General features: G+C 35.8%; 1 protein-coding gene across 1 annotated transcript in view; it reads right to left on the bottom strand.

The window, feature by feature from the left end:
* IQCM (IQ motif containing M) overlaps positions 1 to 20,329 on the bottom strand; it is a 405,622-nt gene that overhangs the window by 187,641 nt on the left and 197,652 nt on the right. Inside the window, exon 9 of the mRNA XM_032855550.1 lies at positions 9,815 to 10,013. Coding sequence (XP_032711441.1) covers positions 9,815 to 10,013 — 199 coding nt within the window. The remainder of the gene's footprint in view (positions 1 to 9,814; positions 10,014 to 20,329) is intronic.

The raw sequence follows: 20,329 nt of genomic DNA, 5'->3' as shown, positions 1-20,329 counted from the left end.
TTGTCCCCCACTTCACCAAGGGAAAAACATTAGATTATTGTTATCTCAACTTCCGATCATCAATCGAAACACTCAGCAACATCCTTTGGTCCCATAACAGAGAAATATGTCTCTTTTACCTAAGGTTAATACTGTCAGGTGTCTTATAAACACAACCCCCTCCAATATTCTTAGCCTTCTAATATGGATTATCCTCACCTCTCTTATATCATCAAACTTCCCCTCTTATTGGCTTTTGCAATAAACATTTAAATGTACTTAATTATTTTCCATTGTAAACTATTTTTCGCTATACCTCATAGTGTCTCTTAGATGTTTTCACTTCCTTGCTTTCCACATCACTCCAAAGAAATTTGTAAAGTTCATCCATGAACTAACTGTTGTAAAGACAGAAAATTCTGTCTAGACCTTTATTCTTAGCAGTATTGGAGATTAGTGACTCCACCTTCTTTCTTAATACAATATTCCCCTGGCTCCAGTCAGTATCACTAATAATGACCTCAAATATACAGACGGGGGCATAGTACAAGAAGCATCCTTGGTCAGGGAGCTGAATCAAAATATTTAGAAAAAATTTTTTCAAATTTCACATCCTCTCATCCAAATAAGGTATTATACATCCTCCATCATGTTGAAAATTACTTATTTTAATTTATATACTTTATGTAATTTAGCTAATGAATTAGGAGTCTATTATGTAACAGGGTATTCTACACTTTGTGAACAGATTAATGAACACAGAAGGCAAAATTCTTGTCTCAGGGAGTTACATTGTAATGGAAGAAACAGTAATCCAATAAACAAATATCTATGTGCTGGTTGGCAGTATGTGGTTTGAAGTCTTTTAAATAGAACAAGGAGTGACCAGACTGGATGTTACCTCTTTACAAGGCAATATGGAGCAGGTTTTTGATAATTAACAATGAGCACAGACCTGAATGAAGGGAGCCATGCAGCCACCTAGGTAAAGAACTTTCTCAGGAATAACATGAGAATCACTGCTAAATGGGGTTACTTTAATGAGTGGGAAGGTTTTATTGTCTTCCTGAAGTGTGTTAAGGTAGAAAAGAATTCAAAAACTACTGAAGAAGTCTAAATGTTTCCTTATGGCCCAATCTTCCTTCTGAGTTTTGGACCCATATATTCAACTGCCTCCCAGATATCTCAAAGATTTCCCACAGGTAATTCAAAGCCAGTGTTGGAAACTGGACTCTATTTCTTTTTCTTTCCTTCTCTCTCCTACCTGCTCTTCTTCTTAAATTCTGTATTTCACAACCATCCACCAGGATGCCCAAGACAAGAAGCACAAAAATTGAGGAATTGTTATTGACTCCTCTCTCTCCCTTACCTTTAAATCCATTCAAACCCAGTGTCCTGTCTCTGTTCTATCTCTCCAACCCTAACTCAAGTCTCTGTTATCACACACCAAATTACTGAAAAAGATACTAGTTGTCCACCTTCTAATTCTGTCACCCTTGTCTCCCAATTCACTGCCCAGAGTCAGTAATCTTTCTAAAAGGCAAATCAATTAATGTCACTGATTGGCTTTAAAATCATCCATTCCCATATACTAAGTAAAAGCATAAACTCCTTAGCATGGTTTTTAAGAACATGCTTAATTAGGACATCTTGGTGGCTCAATCAGTTAAGCATCTGCCTTCAGCTCAGGTCATGATCCCAGGGTCTTGGGATCCAGCCCCACATGGGGCTCCCTACTCAGCAGAGTCTGCTTCTCCCTCTTCCTCTGCAGTTTCCTCCTGCTTGCACACTCTTGCTCTCTCTCTCGCTCTCTCTTTTCTGTAAAAAAAAAAAAAAAAAAAAAAAAACAACAACGTGCTTAATCTGACTGCTATCTCAGCTTCCTCTACTGCCAATATCCGCCCAAGCAGCTCTTGGCCCCTCAATGTTCTACCTCACCTACAGTCATTGATTGTCTTTTACTGTTCCTACAACTCTCTCAGCCTATCAGTCTTCCTGACAAAATATAACTACCCCTCATTTTCTGGATCTCAATGTATTGGCACTATCCAACCCCCTCACCAGACAATCTTTTGGATTAAATGGTCTTCCTAAGTTCTCTAATAGTACCTAAGACTTCTTTTAATTATCTGCATGTCTCTCTAGACTATATGCTCTATGAGATCACACACCAGACAAGAAACTGGATCCAATACATAGTAACTGTTATAAAAAAAAAAATTAACTTTTCTGTTCAATGTCACCTGTGCTATGGGGACCAAAATTGGGCTCCAGGATTTTCTTATTTTTGTGTGTGTGTGTTTTGAGATAATGGGAAGAAATCCATACTTTATCAAATTTTCAAAGGGTTCTGTGACCTCCAAAAGGTTAAAGACCACTGGTTTATGCATAGTCTATTACTATGGTAACCTTAATACTCAGATTTTTCAGAACTATTCCAAGTTTATTTATTCAACAAATATTTATTCAAAGATGATTGATTTTTAACACTTTCTTGTTGCAAACATGAGCTCTTCAAATGCCCTAGAATTTCAGTATTTTGGGCAAATAGCAAATGAATATATTAATTTAAGACTGAAATTTAAAATTTTAAATTATAAATATTCAGAGAAAAAATACTGAAATTATGTAAAAGCTCAGAGGAATCACAATGAGAAAAAAGTACTATTTTTATACCTTAACTGTTTTTTTTATATCACTATTACTTATTCCCAAATACATGCAAACAAACAACACAGAGTTTTTAAAAGGTAAAGGACACTTCGAATGGTGGAAATAAATAACACTGACAGTCAAATGCAATGACATCTGTGGTACCCTTATGACTGATATGATAGTTCAGTGGTGCTTCATTATTTCTAAATAAACCCAAACTGGAGTATTTCACATGAAATTATGGAAATTGTATGGTCTCTTGAGGTAATTCAAAGAGACTTTCTAGTAGACACTGTCTACAACTACCAGCTCTGAAGTGGCAGCCAAACAATATGACCATGGAAGTTTTCTAGCAGAGGGATTGCCATGGTGCTGACAATTACCCAGTGATTTGCTGTGCAGCTGCTAGAGCAGAAAGTCTATCAAGAATTCCCCAAAAAACAACCCTGTACATAGGCACAGTCCTGGAACCTGACAATGTATGCATTACAAGCCTCCTGCACTAGCTGTTCAACGGTAGACAAAACAACATTAACCATACAAACAAAGCAGCCATTCAACATAAAAAGCACCATACCAGTGATAGAATAAAAAAGCAAAGGAACGATCATAAAAATTTTATAACCAAATCAAAGTCAATAATCTAGTTTATATTGGCCCCAACTCTTTGAACATGCTTCCCATTCTTTTCATTTAAAATTCTACCGCTACATAGAAATTCAACATTTCCTTGTCAGTATCTCCTTTTCACCATGATTTTGGGCCCATTCTTGGTCTCTAAGTTTACTAGGCTTGTTTTTCTCCCAGAGGTGATTGATGACTCTACAATTCTCTTCAATAGCAGAAAATGATATAATTAAATTAAATCATAATATAAATGCACAATCATACATATATCATACACATGTGATACATAACATATATTATATAATATATACTGTTTCATATATTAAATACATACATCCACATTATTTCTCTTTATATATGAAAGGGAATCATTAGAGTACCCTGATAAATTTCTATAACTGTATTTTGTTGAATTAATTCATCCATTCAGTAGATATTTGTTGAATACTTAACATGTACCAAGCACTATTCTAGCCTTTTGAACACAGTAGCAAACAAAACAGAAACCATGTAAACGTAAAGAAATAACTAAGTAAAAAAGAAAAAAGCAGAAAAAAGTGCAAATAGTTAAAATAATAGGACTGTATATTGTGTGTCAAAAAGCAACGTGGTGCTAAAAATTTGAAGATAACAAGTATGTACTCCCAAATAGGTCACTTATTGGTATTGCTTATGACAGACATGTAAATAAAAGATCATAATATAGATAACATGAGCAAAATAATGACCAAAAGAATAGAGAAATCATTTCTGCTTGATGGACCAGGGCCAATGTCTTAGCACATATAATTTTAAAAAGATCTTGAAAGATGAGTTGGAGTTTATCCAAAGATTAGGGAGGAAAGTATTCCAGCTTAAGAGAATAGCATTAAAACATAGGATATAATAGGAAAAAATAAAGAATTGGGGCTTTGTTAGAGCACAGGGCATTAGTGAGAAAGTATCACGGGATGAAGATGGACAGTGGGCAAGTGCCAGACCAGGGAGGTCATGTGTACTATGTTAGAGAATTCATACTTTCTCCTATAAACAATATAAGGCCATTAAAGGAGTATAAGAAATGGAATAAGGCAATCAGAGTGAAATTTTATTAATTGCATATATAACAGATTAGGGGGTAGGCAGCAAGGAGAATAATTAGGAGACAAGTGTAGTTCTCCCTGTGAAGGTTGATAAATAGAATCTCTGGTAAGAAACAAAGAGAGGAAGAGCAACACAGAAATGTTATAGTGACAATTAACTGAATAAGGAAGTGAAGAATTTGAAAAAGTCTAAGAAAACTCCAGGTGCAATTTGGACAATGAGTGGTGGAATAATTCATCAATATAGGTAGTGCGGAGGGGTGGTCCAAGATATTGGCATAGGAAGATCCTGATCTCACCTCTTCCTACAAACGCACCAAACCTATAGCTACATGTGGACAATTTCCTCTAAAAAAGAAAACTAGCAGAACTGTTCCTCACAACAAAGGATAAAAAGACCATAGAGAGATGGGTAGGAAAACCAACAGGGCTTACATTCAAAGGAGACAAAGGCTGTAGGGAACTGAGGTTCTCTTTTTAAAAGGCTCGGCTATAGTCTCACTAATCTCAGGACCCAGCACAAAAGTAAGTTTGAAAAGCACCTGGACTACATGTGAAGGGAATTCATTTGCTAGTCTTAAGACAAGGGGCGGGGGACAGCTGGGACTCTCTTCAGAGATGGACACACTGGCAAATGCCATTTTGCACTCTCTCCAACCTGGCCAGCACAGGCAGGTATGTGCAGATTTAGTGCTAACCTGTTGCCTTGCTAAGGCTGGCACGGGTGAACGGTGGTGACACTGGCTGGGGCCCATGTGTGTGAGCAGTCACAACATTCTCCCAGTCCCTTGCTAAAGCCTGTGACCTGGCTGGGGCCAGCAAGTGCAAGTGATCATGACATTCTCCCACTCTCTTGCTAAAGCTAGCAGGCACACACAAACAAAACGTTCTCCTACTACATCTCTAAGGCCACAGCCATATGCAAACAAAGAATTTTCCCACAGCCTTGCTGAAGCCAGTGAGTGTGCCCTGCCCCCTACACTCTTCACGTGCCTTGCTAAAGTCAGAGGGTATGCACAATGCACACAGACGATGCCTGTTGGTTGCCTGGCCCTAGTGGTCAAGAGGGTTCACGTTCTTAGGCTGCACAGTACTTCCATTGGAAAGAGCTCTTGGCAAACTACCTCCCACAGAACCACAGTCAGCAGACTGAAATACACCCCCAGTTTTCCTGTAGAAACAGGACTCTGTGACTTACTTGTCACAGAGCTTCAGTCTAAAGGATAGGCTTCAGGTTTGCAACACATCTAGAGTCTACAGAAGCACTCTCAGGGAATGTAAGCTGGGCGACATCAGCCTTGCATACTTCTTGGCCTCACTATTCCTCAACAATAATTCCAGAAAAGAAGATTATATATTTAATCACCTGGAGCCCCAAATTTTACAACTATCACTCAGAGGAATTCTCTAGATTTTCTGTTCTGGAGGTCAGTAGGATTTACAGTTGTAGCCCCACAGGACTGTATAATTGAATATTTTTAAAGCTACTGCCTGAGGGTCTGGCTTCCAGTCAGCCTGAAACCTGGTACTAAATGAGATCCCTCTCCTTGGGACACTGGCAGGACTTGGCACACCTCAGTAATAGGGACCTATCAAAAATTAATCAGGCTGCTTACACAATCACAAAGGTTCAAGAAACAACTAAGAGCTAAAGCAAGGTTGAATGAGAAGTTTTATCACCTACACAAGGCTAAAGGTAACTGTTTCACTTAATACACAGAAACAAACAGAAAGTCAAGTAAAATGAGGAAACAGATGAATATGTTCCAAATAAAAGCACAAAATAAAACCTCAGAAAAAGACCTAAATGAAACAGAGTTAAGGTGTGGTCCCTCTATACCCATTTTATTGAGAGTTTTTATCATAAGTGAATGTTGAATTTTATCAAATTCTTCTTCTACATCTACTGAAATAATCATGTGATTTTTACCTCTATTTTGTTAATGTGGTGCTTCATGTTGATTGATTTATGGATGTTGAAACATTTTTGCACCCCTGGAATAAAGTTCACTTGGTCATGGTATATGATCATCTTAATGTACTATTGAATTCAGTCTCGTAATATTTTGTTGAGGATTATGGTATCTGTGTTCATCAGGGACACTGGCCTGTGATTTTTTTCTTTTCTTTTTTTTTTTTCCTTCTCTTCTGTTTTTCTTTTCTTTTTTTTCTTTCTTTCTTTTGGTGATGTCCTTCTCTGACTTTGGTATCAGTATCAGGGTAGTACTGGCCTCATAAAATGAGTTTGGAAGTGTTCATTCTTTCAATTTTTTGGAAGCATTTGAGAAACACTATTACTGTATATTTAACACCTATACTTCTCAAACTCTTACCAAAAAAACAGAAAGAATGAACACTTCCAAACTCATTTTATGAGGCCAGTACTACCCTGATACCAAAGTCAGAGAAGGAGAAAGAAGGAAGGAAGGAAGGAAGGAAGGAAGGAAGGAAGGAAGGAAGGAAGGAAGGAAAGAAGGAGGAAGGAAGGGGGGAAGGGGGAGAAGGGAAGGGAGGAGAGGAGAGGAGAGGAGAGGAGAGGAGAGGAGAGGGAAAGAAAAGAGAAAGAAAAAAGGAAAGGAAAGGAAAGGAGAAAAGAAGAAATCACAGGCCAGAGTCCCTGATGAACACAGATACCATAATCCTCAACAAAATATTAGGAACCTGAGTTCATTAAGTAGAACCAGTACATTATGATGTTCATATACCATGATCAAGTGAACTTTATTCCAGGGGTGCAAGAATGTTACAACATCCATAAATCAATCAACATGATGCACCATATTAAGGAAATGAAGGTAAAGATCACATGATCATTTTAGTAGATGTAGAAGAAGAATTTGATAAAATTCAACATTCACTTATGATAAAAACTCTCAATAAAATGGGTATAGAGGGACCATAACTCAACTAATAAAAGGGCCATATATAACATACTTAGAGCTAACATCATACTCAGTAATGAAAAGCCAAAACCTTTTCCTCTAAGATCAGGAACAAAACAAAGATGCCCACTCTCACCACTTTTATTCAACACTGTATTGGAAGTCCTAGACACAGTAATTAGGGGGGGAAAAAAGGAAATAAAAGGCTTCCAAATTGGAAAAAAAGAAATAAAATCATCACTATTTGCAGATGACATGATACTACATATAAAAAAACACAGACTCAACCAAAATACTATTAGGTTTAATAAATGAATTCAGTAAAGTTGTAGGCTATAAAATCAATATATAGAAATATGTTTCTTTATAGTAATAACAAGCTATCAGAAAGAGAAATTTAAAAAAGAATCTTATTTACTAGTGCATCCAAAAGAATACAATACCTAGAAAAAAATTTAACAAAAGAGATAAAAGAACTGTATTTTAACAACTAAAAGACACTGATGAAAAAAAATCAAATATGATTAAATATAAAAACATAGTATGCTCATGGATTGGAAAAATTAATATTGTTTTTTGTTTGTAGTTTATTATGTTATGTCAGTCACCACACAGTATACCATTAATTTTTTTTTGTAGTATTAAGATGTCCATACTCCCAAAGTCATCTGCAAATTCATTGCAATCCTTATAAAAATAACAGTAGCATATTTTTACAGAATTAAAATAAACTAAAATTTGTACGGAACCAAACCAACTCCAAATAACAAAGACAATCTCGTAAAAGAAGAACAAAGCTGGAGGTATCATGTTCCAGGATTTCAAACTATGCTACAAAGCAACAGTGATCAAAACAGACACATAGATCAATGGAAGAGAATAGACAGCCCAGAAATAAACCCTCACTTATAAAGTCAAGTAATCTATGATAATAGAGGTAAGAATATACAATGAGGAAAAGACAGTCTCGTCAATAAATGATGTTGTTAAAACTGGACAGCTACATGCCAAAGAATGAAACTGGTTCACTTTATTATACACAAACAAGAATAAACTCAAAATGTATTAATGGCTTAAATGAGTCCTTAAAACATATAGCTCTTAGAAGAGAACACAGGTAGTAAGCTCTTGAACATTGGTCTTAGCAGTAATTTTTTTAGATCCGTCTCCTCAGGCAAGGACAACAAGAGCAAAAATAAACAAATATGACTATCTCCAGCTAAAAAGCTGTTGCACAGGAAAAGGGACCAACAGCAAAATGAAAAAACAACCTAATGAATGGCATAAATTATTTGCAAATGACATATTAGATAAGGAGTTGACATTCAAAATATATAAAGAACTCATACAACTAAATATTCTTAAAAATCCAATTAAAATATAGGCAGAGTTGTTTTCCCAAAGAAGACATACAGATGCCAATAGGTACATGAAAGCTGCTCAATATCACTAACCATCAAGTAAATGCAAATTGAAACCACAATAAGATATCACCTCACATGTGTCATAATGGCTACTATCAAAAAGATAAGTAATAACAAGTATTGGTGAGGATGTGGAGAAAGGAAAACCCTTGTGCATTATTGGCAGGAATGTAAATTGATACAGGTACTATGGAAAACAGCACAAATGTTCCTCAAAAAATTAAAAACAGAACTACTATACAATCAAGCAATTCCACTCTTGGTATTTTTTGAAGAAAATTAAAACACTAATTCAAAGATATATGCACCTTTATGTTCAATGCAGCTTTATTTACAATAGCCAGGATATGGAAGCCACCTAAATGTCCACCAATAGATGAGTGGATAAAGATGTGATAGATGATGGTAGATAGATAGATAAATAGATAGGTAGATGATAGATAGATAATAGATAGATGATAGATAGATACGATGGAATATAATTCAGCCTTAAAAAGGAATGAGATCTTGCCATTTTCCACATGGATGGATCTAGAGGGTATTGTGCTGAAATAAGTGAAATAAGTCAGGCAGAGAAAGACAAATATTATATGATTTCATTTACATGTGGAATCTATAACAAAACAAATGAACTAACAAAACAAACCATAAACATACTCATAGATCAAAGAATTAATGGTTGTCAGACAAAATAGATCCTAGATATTTATTTTTAAAAAGTTAAGATTGTTCCTTATGCAAGTTGCTCAGGGGTGGTGTGTGTGTGTGTGTGTGTGTGTGTGTGTGTGTGTATAATTCTTTTTGAGTTGAATATGTATGCTATACAAGAGTGTCTAGGAGTGTGGGAAGTGGAAGAAAATTGTTTTATATGGACAATAAAGAGCAAAAAGGTGAAACAAAATTAGTGAAAGGACAGGTGGTCCTGACTTTAGAATAAAAGTGGTCCCAGAACTATTGGGTCAAGAATACACTGGGCCTTTTGTTCAGATTCTCCGGTTTGACCAAATCTGAAACTGTCAGCAGAGTAGATAATTCGTAACATTTTCTCAATGAAAAGAATGTAGTCAGAACTTTATCATAGATACATTGACCAGATTATTATTCAAAACTTGATTAATATCTACATAAGAAAATTTGTGCACATTATATTTAACACATGCTTTACCTTGATCATTATTCTCTGCAATCTTTTGCGTTCAAGCCATCCTCTGACATAGGCTTGCATGATGGTGATCATTCTAACTACTTTTTTGTTATTTATGAGTTTGGTCCTTTCCCGGAACACTTGGAAAATTTCTATGTGTGGTCCAATCCTTTTAACTTTATTGTCGAGTTTGCCACTTTTACTTAGAATAGACTTCAGCCTAAAAATAAAACATAAAATTTTCTTATAGTTAATAAGAAAATAATCACATCTGAAAAGTCTTAAATTCATTTCAATCATAAATGTATTAAAATAGGAAATGTATTATAATTCGTACATAGATTTCATATACATCACCTGGACATATCAATAGGACTCTCCAAAGAAGTTTGAATATGCCAGAATCAATATAACATACATAAAATGAACCTTGTGAAAAAAGGAAATCCAAAAGGAAGCAAATTTGTCAAAGCTTATCTGTAACTATTCAAAAGTCGGATATAATATTGAAGGAACAAAATATTTTCATATGACAAAGGAGGTTAGTCAAAATAACTTTCCTATCTCAGAAGCTATTTATAATTGAAAACTACATCAAAATAATTTGGCACTGATACTCTGCTTACCAATCATCTGAAAAATGATCTTAACAAAGGCTCTCAATTGAAATGCATGGTGATATGTTGTCAAGGTCATGGACTACGGGATCACAGGAGCAGGCAACTATAATGGAAACCATGACAAGCCCTGACATACTGATGTGGCTGGCCCTTGAAGTGATGATAAATATATGAGAATACTACAGACTTTCTACTATAGACAGACAGACTGCAATCTTGGTAATCTTGTGTCTGCTTTTTTCATTTATACATGTTTTATTTTTTAATATGGTAGTCAGTTTTTTCTAGGCCATCCAAAGGTCAAAGGCTAGTTTCCTTGCAACTTTTAGCATATAAAACATTCTTTTTTTCTTCTTAATTTCTTTTGTTTCTGTAAGTTTCACAGCTGAAATTCCAAGGAGATGCCCAGATCTATTCAAACACCAGAACTGGGTCTTGCCCTAAAAAAGTGACTGTATATAGATCTCTGGATCCTAGGCCCAACTTTCTTGATTTTCAGAGTGAGTATCATGGCTCTGTTTCTGCATTTGTTCTCCCTCGGAGTTTACTCTGATGTCTGAAGTAGGCTGGTTCTCAAGGAGTCCTGTTCTACTTTGTACAAATGACATTATTTTTCTTTCCTTGGTGACTGAATTGTTGGGAGTCTGATTTTTATTATTTCACCAGCCATCTAGTCTCTGTTTGGTGGTAGATGGTGGATGACAGAGAATCCCAGCTCAGTCTTTTTCTTCCCTTTATTGTGAGTCTTGAAGCTTCTGATATGCCTTGTATTACATGTTGTTTGAATACCAGTAAAGCCAAAAATATTTGAGACAATTTTGTTCCCACTGGAATGAAGATCAGTTCCATATCAAGAGACTTTCATTACAAGTATTCCTTAGAGAACTTTTTACTACTCCCAAGCAACCGCAACTGAGGAGAGAAATTTGCTCAGGTGCAGAAAACTGTGTTCCACGTTTATTTTTAACCTATAGCTAAAGATGTAGAGCTAAGGCTATTCATTCTCTTTGAACTTGTGTGTATAAATGAAAAATAGTCCTTACTCTCCTTGCAAAGGAAAAGTTAACTTTGTACAATGTTCTTGTAACTGTAGCTCTTTTCTATGACTGGTTCTTTCTGTCATCCTCTCTCCTGAGAAAACTTTTTTAGATTGAGTCAAAACTATATAATTTTGTGTTCTGGAGAAATATTCTACTTAGACAAAGCTACCAGGAAAGGCAAAGAAAATAATGGAAAACATTCAGTTTGTTTGTTTAAATTAAAATATATTTTGAATAGCTTAGAAGAGAGCTTGGCCTTCTAAGAGGATTCTTGTTTGGTTAATATATCAATTTTTATGAATGGGTCTTGATGTATGAAATAAACTGGCAATGAATATAAAATGTTCATGATTGCTTCTGGCTGTCTGGAGTTTCAAGACCTATAGTGAAATATAACAAAATTTGAGTTCCTGACTTTTTCTCCTTTCTCTAAGAAGAACAAGAGAACTGTTGTAGAAATACCCAAGTCAGCCAAGTTTATACCTTAAGTTCCATGTTCTAACAAGAAGAGAGAAACAAATCTTAAAGAGCTATGTATGACTGTAAAGTGATGTGTGATGTGGATTATTGAAGCACGAGAGCTCTGCTCATCTCTTAAGTTGCCTTGAATGTGACAGAGTCCTTAGCCAAAGTGTGTGAAAAGTGAAAGGGGTGTGTGTGTGTGTGTGTGTGTGTGTGTGCGTGCGTGAGAGAGAGAGAGAATTGAAATTGGTTATTTTGGTTAAAACCTATAGTTAATATGAGTAATTAGAACTGTATTAAGTAAAAGAATAATGAAGAAATGCAAACATGTTTATAAAATGATGGATATGTATTGTCTGTTATTTTATCAACTTAAAAAGTAATAAGTTTTATCCTAAGCCTTAGACATACGGACTCTCATCAATAGTACCTCTCTAAATAATTGGAATGCTAAGAATAACAGAAAGGGAAATTTGAGGTTGAAGAATAATTTATAGAAGGCTTGATGTAAAGTGAATTATATTTACAAATAATGGATTTGAAAAAAGCTATAAAATATATCAAATTTTGATCAAGTTAAGTCAATTTTGATGAGCTTAACCATAAAATAGAGAAATGCTCATCAATCTTTGACTACAAAATATTATTTAAGTGGTATACAAAAAAAGTAAGATTAGAATTTGATTTACTTTCTGTTAAACTGACAGACTGAGTTTTGAATCCACAGTCTGCTCTCAATTTAACAAAGGGAAAATCATTTAGTGCCTTCAATATAGCTTTCCTGGACAACAGAAGTTACCTATGTGACAAAAATATTCCCTTTATCATAATTATCTTTTTTTTTCTTTCTAGTCTGCTTCTTGTGAAATCTGGTATTCCTAATTTTTAATGTTACTGAGGCTGTGTTATTATTTTTTTTTTTTTGTACTCTAAAGGCACCTATGACTTTTGCTTATACTTTGGCTCCTCTAACAATTCTTTCCATATTGTTTTCTCCAGGTCCAAACCCCAAACTTAAAAAAAAACTATTATGACATGTTTTAAACTATCTTTTGGGTGTTCCAGATGGCTTCAAGACCACACCAAAGATTTTCTTCTTCATTATATAAGAGGGATGCTAAAAATGGTGAAGTATGTCTAACATAGTTATAGAAATGAACCAAAGATGATTCCTGCACATTGGCCCCTATGTTGTTTACTTCTTACATCAGGCTAGCACTTGAAAGCCTGTTGGCTCCAAACCTAAAATTCTTAGACATCCAGTTGTTTTAAATATCTCCCAAAAAAGTATAGTTTCAGCCATTTAGAGTCTACCTGCTTTGCATACCACACAAAACTGCAACCAACATGTGCTAGCCATAGATAAGATAAACCTTAGGGCTATAAAAGACCCCAACCAACTACAGATCAGAACTCTCTGATCCAGAGACTCCCCATCTTGCTGCTGAGTGACCTACCCAGATATGTAACCCTTCTCTTTGACTTCCCTTTCCTATGGGAGTTCCCTAACCCCTTTTCCCTCCTGGGTGGTAGTTCTATGTCATCATCTCTGGAAGGTTTTCTGCTATGAGACACATCCCCTCTCATGCAAACCAGTCCATATGATGCCCAAATATAGCTTGCTATGTGCTAATACCACCTCATAGGCATAACTTTTCCTTGATTAGCCCCAAGATCCTTGAACTCACTACAATTATCCATAGTTTTATTTAAGTGAGTACTATTTTGAGACCTGTCCTATTTATCAAAGTTCAAAATATGAAAAGAGGTAACTAATTAAAAAAAAAGTTCTGCCACCTTAAATTAAATATATAGCAACCAAAACATTATTAATATAAATGTATCAGAAGCACCCTGTGCTAAGTTGCTTGCATTGATGGTCAATTAATGCTTCCTTATATCCCTATCTTCACAATGTGATTTTACAGCCCCACGCATCCAGAGGTAGAATCTTTTCACACACCTATGAATGTGGGTTGGCCTTGTGAATTGCTTTGGCCAAAAGAACCCAATGGAAGCGATGTTCTAGTTTTCAGCATGTGCTTGGCAAGCCTTGAACAGTTCCATTCTCTGAACCCTACATCTACTGGAGAACAAACCAGCAAGCCTCTTAAGGATGAGAGACCACACGGAGAACAGACAAGTTTTACCCATTCAAGTGAACCTCGGTGGCATCATCTGAGTTGAGACTAGATTATCATAATTGCCTCATGAGAAATAATATTTGTTGTTTTAAGCCACTAAGTCTTATGATATTATTATAACAATAGATAACTGATACACATATTTATGTTTTTACCCAAAAGTTAATGCAATAACTATCAAATTCATTTTTATTTTTTTAAAGATTGTATTTATTTATTTAACACAGAGAGAAGGAGGGGAAGAGAGCAAACACAAGTCAGGAGAGCAGCAGGCAGAGGGAGAAGCAGGCTTCCTGCTGAGTGGGGAGCCCAATGAGGGGGCTCTATCCCAGGACCCTGAGATAATGACCTGAACTGAAGGCAGCCACTTAACTGACTGAGCCACCCAGATGCCCCTCAAATTGATTTTTAAGGAGATGTATTTCAGAGATAAATTATCTCCATTGAGTAGTAATACTCATGATGAACACTTTATGGATAAATTTTTTAAAAACTTAAAGTTTATCAGTGCCCTCACTGTGAAAAATATGTTCTTATTTCAAGGTGATCAATGACAAAATCCTTATGGAATTAATATGTATGTCCTCAATAAAAGATTCCATTCCTCTCCACTCTGGTATTGTTGGTTGTTACATCAAATATAGACTAAGTATACCTCTTTAAGTCCTATCTTCAACAGGTGGCTTCTACCTTTCTCTCATACTTGCCCAAAGACCCTAATACAAAGTGTAGCTCAAAAATTATGTCTTCTGAAAGAAATATCAAAAGAATGATAGTCTTATAAAAAATGCATTTTCCTAACAAATGGATAAGGAAGATGTGGTCCATATACACTATGGAGTATTATGCCTCCATCAGAAAGGATGAATACCCAACTTTTGTAGCAACATGGACGGGACTGGAAGAGATTATGCTGAGTGAAATAAGTCAAGCAGAGAGAGTCAATTATCATATGGTTTCACTTATTTGTGGAGCATAACAAATAGCATGGAGGACAAGGGGAGTTAGAGAGGAGAAGGGAGTTGGGGGAAATTGGAAGGGGAGGTGAACCATGAGAGACTATGGACTCTGAAAAACAGTATGAGGGGTTTGAAGTGTCAGGGAGTGGGAGGTAGGGGGAACCAGGTGGTGGGTATTAGAGAGGGCACGGATTGCATAGAGCACTGGGTGTGGTGCAAAAACAAGGAATACTGTTATGCTGAAAATTAAAAAATAAAATAAAATAAAATAAAATAAAATAAAATAAAATAAAATAAAAACAACACTTAGAAGTCTAACTTACTTCTGACCCATGTGCTGCAGAAGAGATGTTGTATTAGCAGTCATGAAACCAACATTAATCTCATTGTCCATCTCCATCAGAGCTCTTGGGTGATCAGGTGCATTGTCAGTGAAGAGCAGTATTTTGAAAAGTAATCTTTATTTCTGAGCAGTAAGTTCAACAGCAGGCTTAAAATACTCAGTGAACTCTGCTATAAATGGATGTTCTGTTATCCAAGATTTATTGTTCCATCTATAGAGCACAGGCAGAGTAGATTTAACATAATTCCTAAGGGTCCTAAGATTTTTGGAATGGTAAATGAACATTGTCTTCAACTTAAACTTACCAGTTACATTCAGCCCTAACGAGAGTGTCAGCCTGTCCTTTGAAGTTTTGAAGCCAGACATTGATTTCTCCTCTATAGCTATGAAAGTCCGAGATGAACATGTTTTTCCTGTATAAGGCTATTCCATATACAATGAAAATCTATTATTCATTGCAGCCACCTTCAAGAATTTTTTAGCTGGACCTTCTGGACAATGCTGCAGCTTCTCCATCAACATGTGCTACTTTATCACGTACTTTTCTGTTACAGAGATGGCTTCTTTCCTTATACCTCATGAACTAACCTCTGCTTGCTTCCAACTTTTCTTCTATAGCTTCTTCCCCTCTCTCAGCCTTCACAGAACTGAGGAGACTTGGGACTTTGCCCTGGTTGTATTAGGCTTTGGCTTAACGGAATGTTGTAGCTGATCCTCTATCCAGACCACTCCAACTCTCTCCATATCAGCAATAGGACTGTTTCACTTCCTTATCATCATGTGTTCATTGGAGTAGCACTTTTAATTTCCTTCAAGAACCTTTCCTTTGCTCTCACAACTTGACTGTTTGGCACAAGAAGCCTACCTTTCAGCTTATCTGGGCTTCTGACATGCCTTCCTCACTAAGCTTAATCAGTTCTGGCTTTTGGCTTGAAGTGAGGAATGTGCAACCCTTCCTTTCACTTGAACACTTAGAGGCCACTACAGGATTATTAATGCACCCAACTTCAATTCTATTGTGACTCAGGGAATAGAGAGGCCTGAGGAGAGGAAACATATGGGGGAATAGCCAGTTGGTGGAGCAGTCAGAACATACACATTTATGCATTATGCTTGTCGTCCTATATGGGAATGGTTTGTGGTGTCCCCAAACAATTACAATATTAACAAAAATCACTGATTATAGAACCATAATAAATATAATAATGATGAAAAAGTTTGAAGTGTTGTGAAAATTACCAAAATATGACACAGACACACAGAATGAGCAAATGTTTTTAGAAAAATGTCACCACTGGTCTTGTTCAACACAGGGTTGCCACAAACTTCATTTTGGGAAAAAAAAAAAAAGCTACTATCTGTAAAGGGAAATAAAGTGAAACACAGCAAAATAAAGTATGCCTGTAATTCTCTCTAGACTAATTTCTGAATGAAATAGAAATTTAGGGACGCCTGGGTGGCTCAGTGGGTTGAGGCCTCTGCCTTCGGCTCAGGTCGTGATCCCAGGGTCCTGGGATCAAGCCCCTCATCAGGCTCTCTGCTCAGTGGGAAGCCTGCCTCCTCCTCCTCTCTGTCTCTTTCTCTGCCTACTTGTGATCTTTGTCTGTCAAATAAATAGATGAAATCTTAAAAAAAAAAGAAATAGAAATTTAGAAAAGCTGTATGTATGAAAATATCAATCATAATTTCCTTTATAATGGGAGAAATCCAGAAACAAATACCTAAATAGTGTTATATGCAATCAATAAATTATGAGGTCAAAAAAGTGAGGTTTATGAAGATTATGTAATAACTTAAGAAAATGCTTATGATTCCAAAAAATGGTATTAAGAGAATGAAGACATTAAATTACATGCATTATATGATTGCAACATTATTTTTTAAGTGACATATATAAATAAGTCCAGAAAGAAACATGCCAAAATATTATTAGTGACTGTATTAATGCAGTGGTTCTGAATCAAGGGTGACTTCTAAGAAATATTTTCAAGGAACTGCTATTTAGGGCCTGTCCTCATAGATTCTGTTCATCTCCTCCAATAAAACACAAATCCATGGTTAAATACAAGGTTGTAAAGAAAACCTTAGGTTTAAAGAAAAAAAAAAAAAGAAAAACAATGTCTAAAAAAAAAACAATGTCTATAGATTAACTTGTGGAGAGCAGACATACTAATAGTATTGAGACTTCCAATCTATGAACATGGTAGGCTTTTCAATCCAGCTCTTTCTCTCTCCCTTTATTTGGTAGAAGAGTTAAGTAATTTTTAGTTATATCTCTGGGAATATGATGTGCTTGATGCTATTATGAACACATTTTAAATAAAATTTGGTTTTCTATCAAAAAAAAAATGATTACAGTTGGCCACTGAATAACATGGGTTTGAACTGTGCAGGTCCACTTATACATGGATTCTTTTTTTTTAATAATTTTATTTTATTTATTTGACAGACCAAGATCACAAATAGGCAGAGTCAGGCAGAGAGAGAGAGAGAGAGAGAGAGAGAGAGAGGAGGAAGCAGGCTCCCCGCAGAGCAGAGAGCCCGATGCGGGGCTCGATCCCAGGACCCTGAGATCATGACCTGAGCTGAAGGCAGAGGCTTTAACCCACTGAGCCACCCAGGCGCCCCTTATACATGGATTCTTTAATGATACTGTACAGTACTGTATATGTATTTTCCTTATGATTTGCTTAATATTTTATTTTCTCCAGGTGAGTTTATTCTAAAAATACGGTATATAATAGATATATAAAATATGTGTCTGTTGACTTTTTATTATCAGTAAGGCTTCTGATCAACACTGAACTATGAGTAGTTAAGTTCTGAGGGAGTTAAGTTACATGCAAATTTTTTTATTGTGTGGGAGGTTAACATGCCTAGCCCGCATGTTGTCCAACAGTCAACTGTATTTGTTTCTCATTTTCTGCTTTGTTCAGATTTTCTGAAATAGACTGATCTGCACTGTACAACATAAAAGAAACATATAATAACTAAATCTAATAATGGCAATAGTACCTGCAATTTTTAATTAAACATTTGATTCAATATACTTTCTTTTTTAATCATCAAAATAATTTTATTGGATAAATGTTAGTATCCTGATTTTATACACTGATGCAAAAGAAATTAGGTTACTTCCAAAGATCATGAAGCTATAATTAGCAGTCAGAATTCAAAGCTCTTCTTGCCTTATATGTGATAAAACAAAAAGAGAACAAAATTGTCATGACTTCAGAAAGGCTGGCCTTGGAAATCCCCAATCCCCAACTGGTTAGGATGATTTTGGTGACTGGCTTTAGATTTTTCTTCTTTTGTGTGTTTCAGCAATACTGAAAAGATATAGCCATACCACATATACAGAGATGGGGGAAGTGCATCATGACTGTCAAATATATGGAGGTCAAGTAACCTCTGATGAAAGAATCAATAGGAACTATCTTTTGCTTACCTTCTAAGTATAATTTTAAAATTCATCTTCTTTCACAATGTCTTAACACAATCCTGATAGGGAGAGAATTCTCATTTTTAAAGATTCTTAGCCACTAAAGAGTCTCTATAAAACTCTTAGAGAAGATCTTTATGAAGATAAAAATGTGAGTCATTAGAGCCTGGATATAAAGCCAGTTTTCAGCACTGAAGAGACCACCTGCTTGGTCCTCAGGCCACAACCTCCTACTAAAGTCACCCGAAGAAAGCTTGAGAGAAAGACCAGGGGTGGCTGCATAACTGAATTTTACTTTTTCGCTTGAAGTTTGACAAATCTCTGATCAAGGTATGAAATCAAATAGTTTTCAGTGAGGGAAGAAATCATTAAGCAAGATTACATGTGAGAAAAGATACAGTAAGTTAATTAGTAAGTTAATCATGTCTGAATATTAGACACTGAGCTTGGCAAACATTTGAACAGGGAATTTCCTTTCAACTGCTAATGCTTATAGGGTAATATATATTAAACACCAAATCAGTTTTAGAGTTTGGTTCAGATATTGCTACTAATTAGTTTTGGCTGATATTGAAGTATTTTGTATGCTCCATTTATAAAAGCACTGCTTGCCCATCTGTTCATAGGTTGAAAGTGATTAAAGGATACTTATTTTGGCTCTTGCAAAAGCCAAACACTTTTTAAGCTGCAAATATGTGACAAAACCAGTTAAGGTTGCCAAGTTCAGAAATATATTAAAAGAGATTTGTGATGCTTCCCTCCCCCAATTCCTCTTCCAACCTGCATTATCAAAAAGTAAATATCACTGTTTTCCTGATTAGACTAGCATGCCTCTTTGTCTAAATGCTTTGCAATTTCGTTATAATTTTCACAATTTACCCTGATTTGGATCCTCTGCTACCAAGCTGTGTTGGGGGCTTTCGTTTCCTGTATGTGCAGCCTTGAAGTAGAAACATGTGATGTCCTCGTGCTTTGAATGCCAGATTTGAAAGCAATGTGGGTAACGAGTGAAATAAGTTTGCAGCCTACTTTAATCCCCCACATAAGGTCTGTTCAGGTTGAAAACAATGCATTAAATTCAGCACGGAGTTTGTTTGTTTGTTTGTTTGTTTAAAGAAAGAAAAAAAAAGTAAGATTTTTAAGGAAAGAGATGTGCTACATTTTCATGAATAATATAATCTTAATGTTATTTAATACTCCATTCCCAACTCTTCCCAAGGGGATACTACTTCATGCTAACAAAACCTGTACACTTTGAAAATCAGAGTGGGGCTCCCAAGACTTTTGAAAATAAGATGCAATGTCCTGAAGTAGAGGATAATACCACTTTAATTCAGGCAAAATGTTTAGTTTCAATATGAGCGAAATGCATTTCCTTCTGTTATTTATACACTCCTTTTGAATCTTGATCATTCCTTATGATATCAGCCTGTCTGAACCCCCCAAAACCAAGTGGCCTCCTATTTTTGGCTGCTCCCAGTTCCACAGCAACCTCTTTAACTGGATCATATTAAAGGGTGGAGGTC

This window comes from Lontra canadensis, unplaced genomic scaffold (genome assembly GCF_010015895.1).
Source record: "Lontra canadensis isolate GAN:19392208 unplaced genomic scaffold, GSC_riverotter_1.0 scaffold10, whole genome shotgun sequence".
Lineage (NCBI taxonomy): Eukaryota > Metazoa > Chordata > Mammalia > Carnivora > Mustelidae > Lontra > Lontra canadensis.
This window is presented reverse-complemented; position numbering and strand designations above follow the sequence as displayed.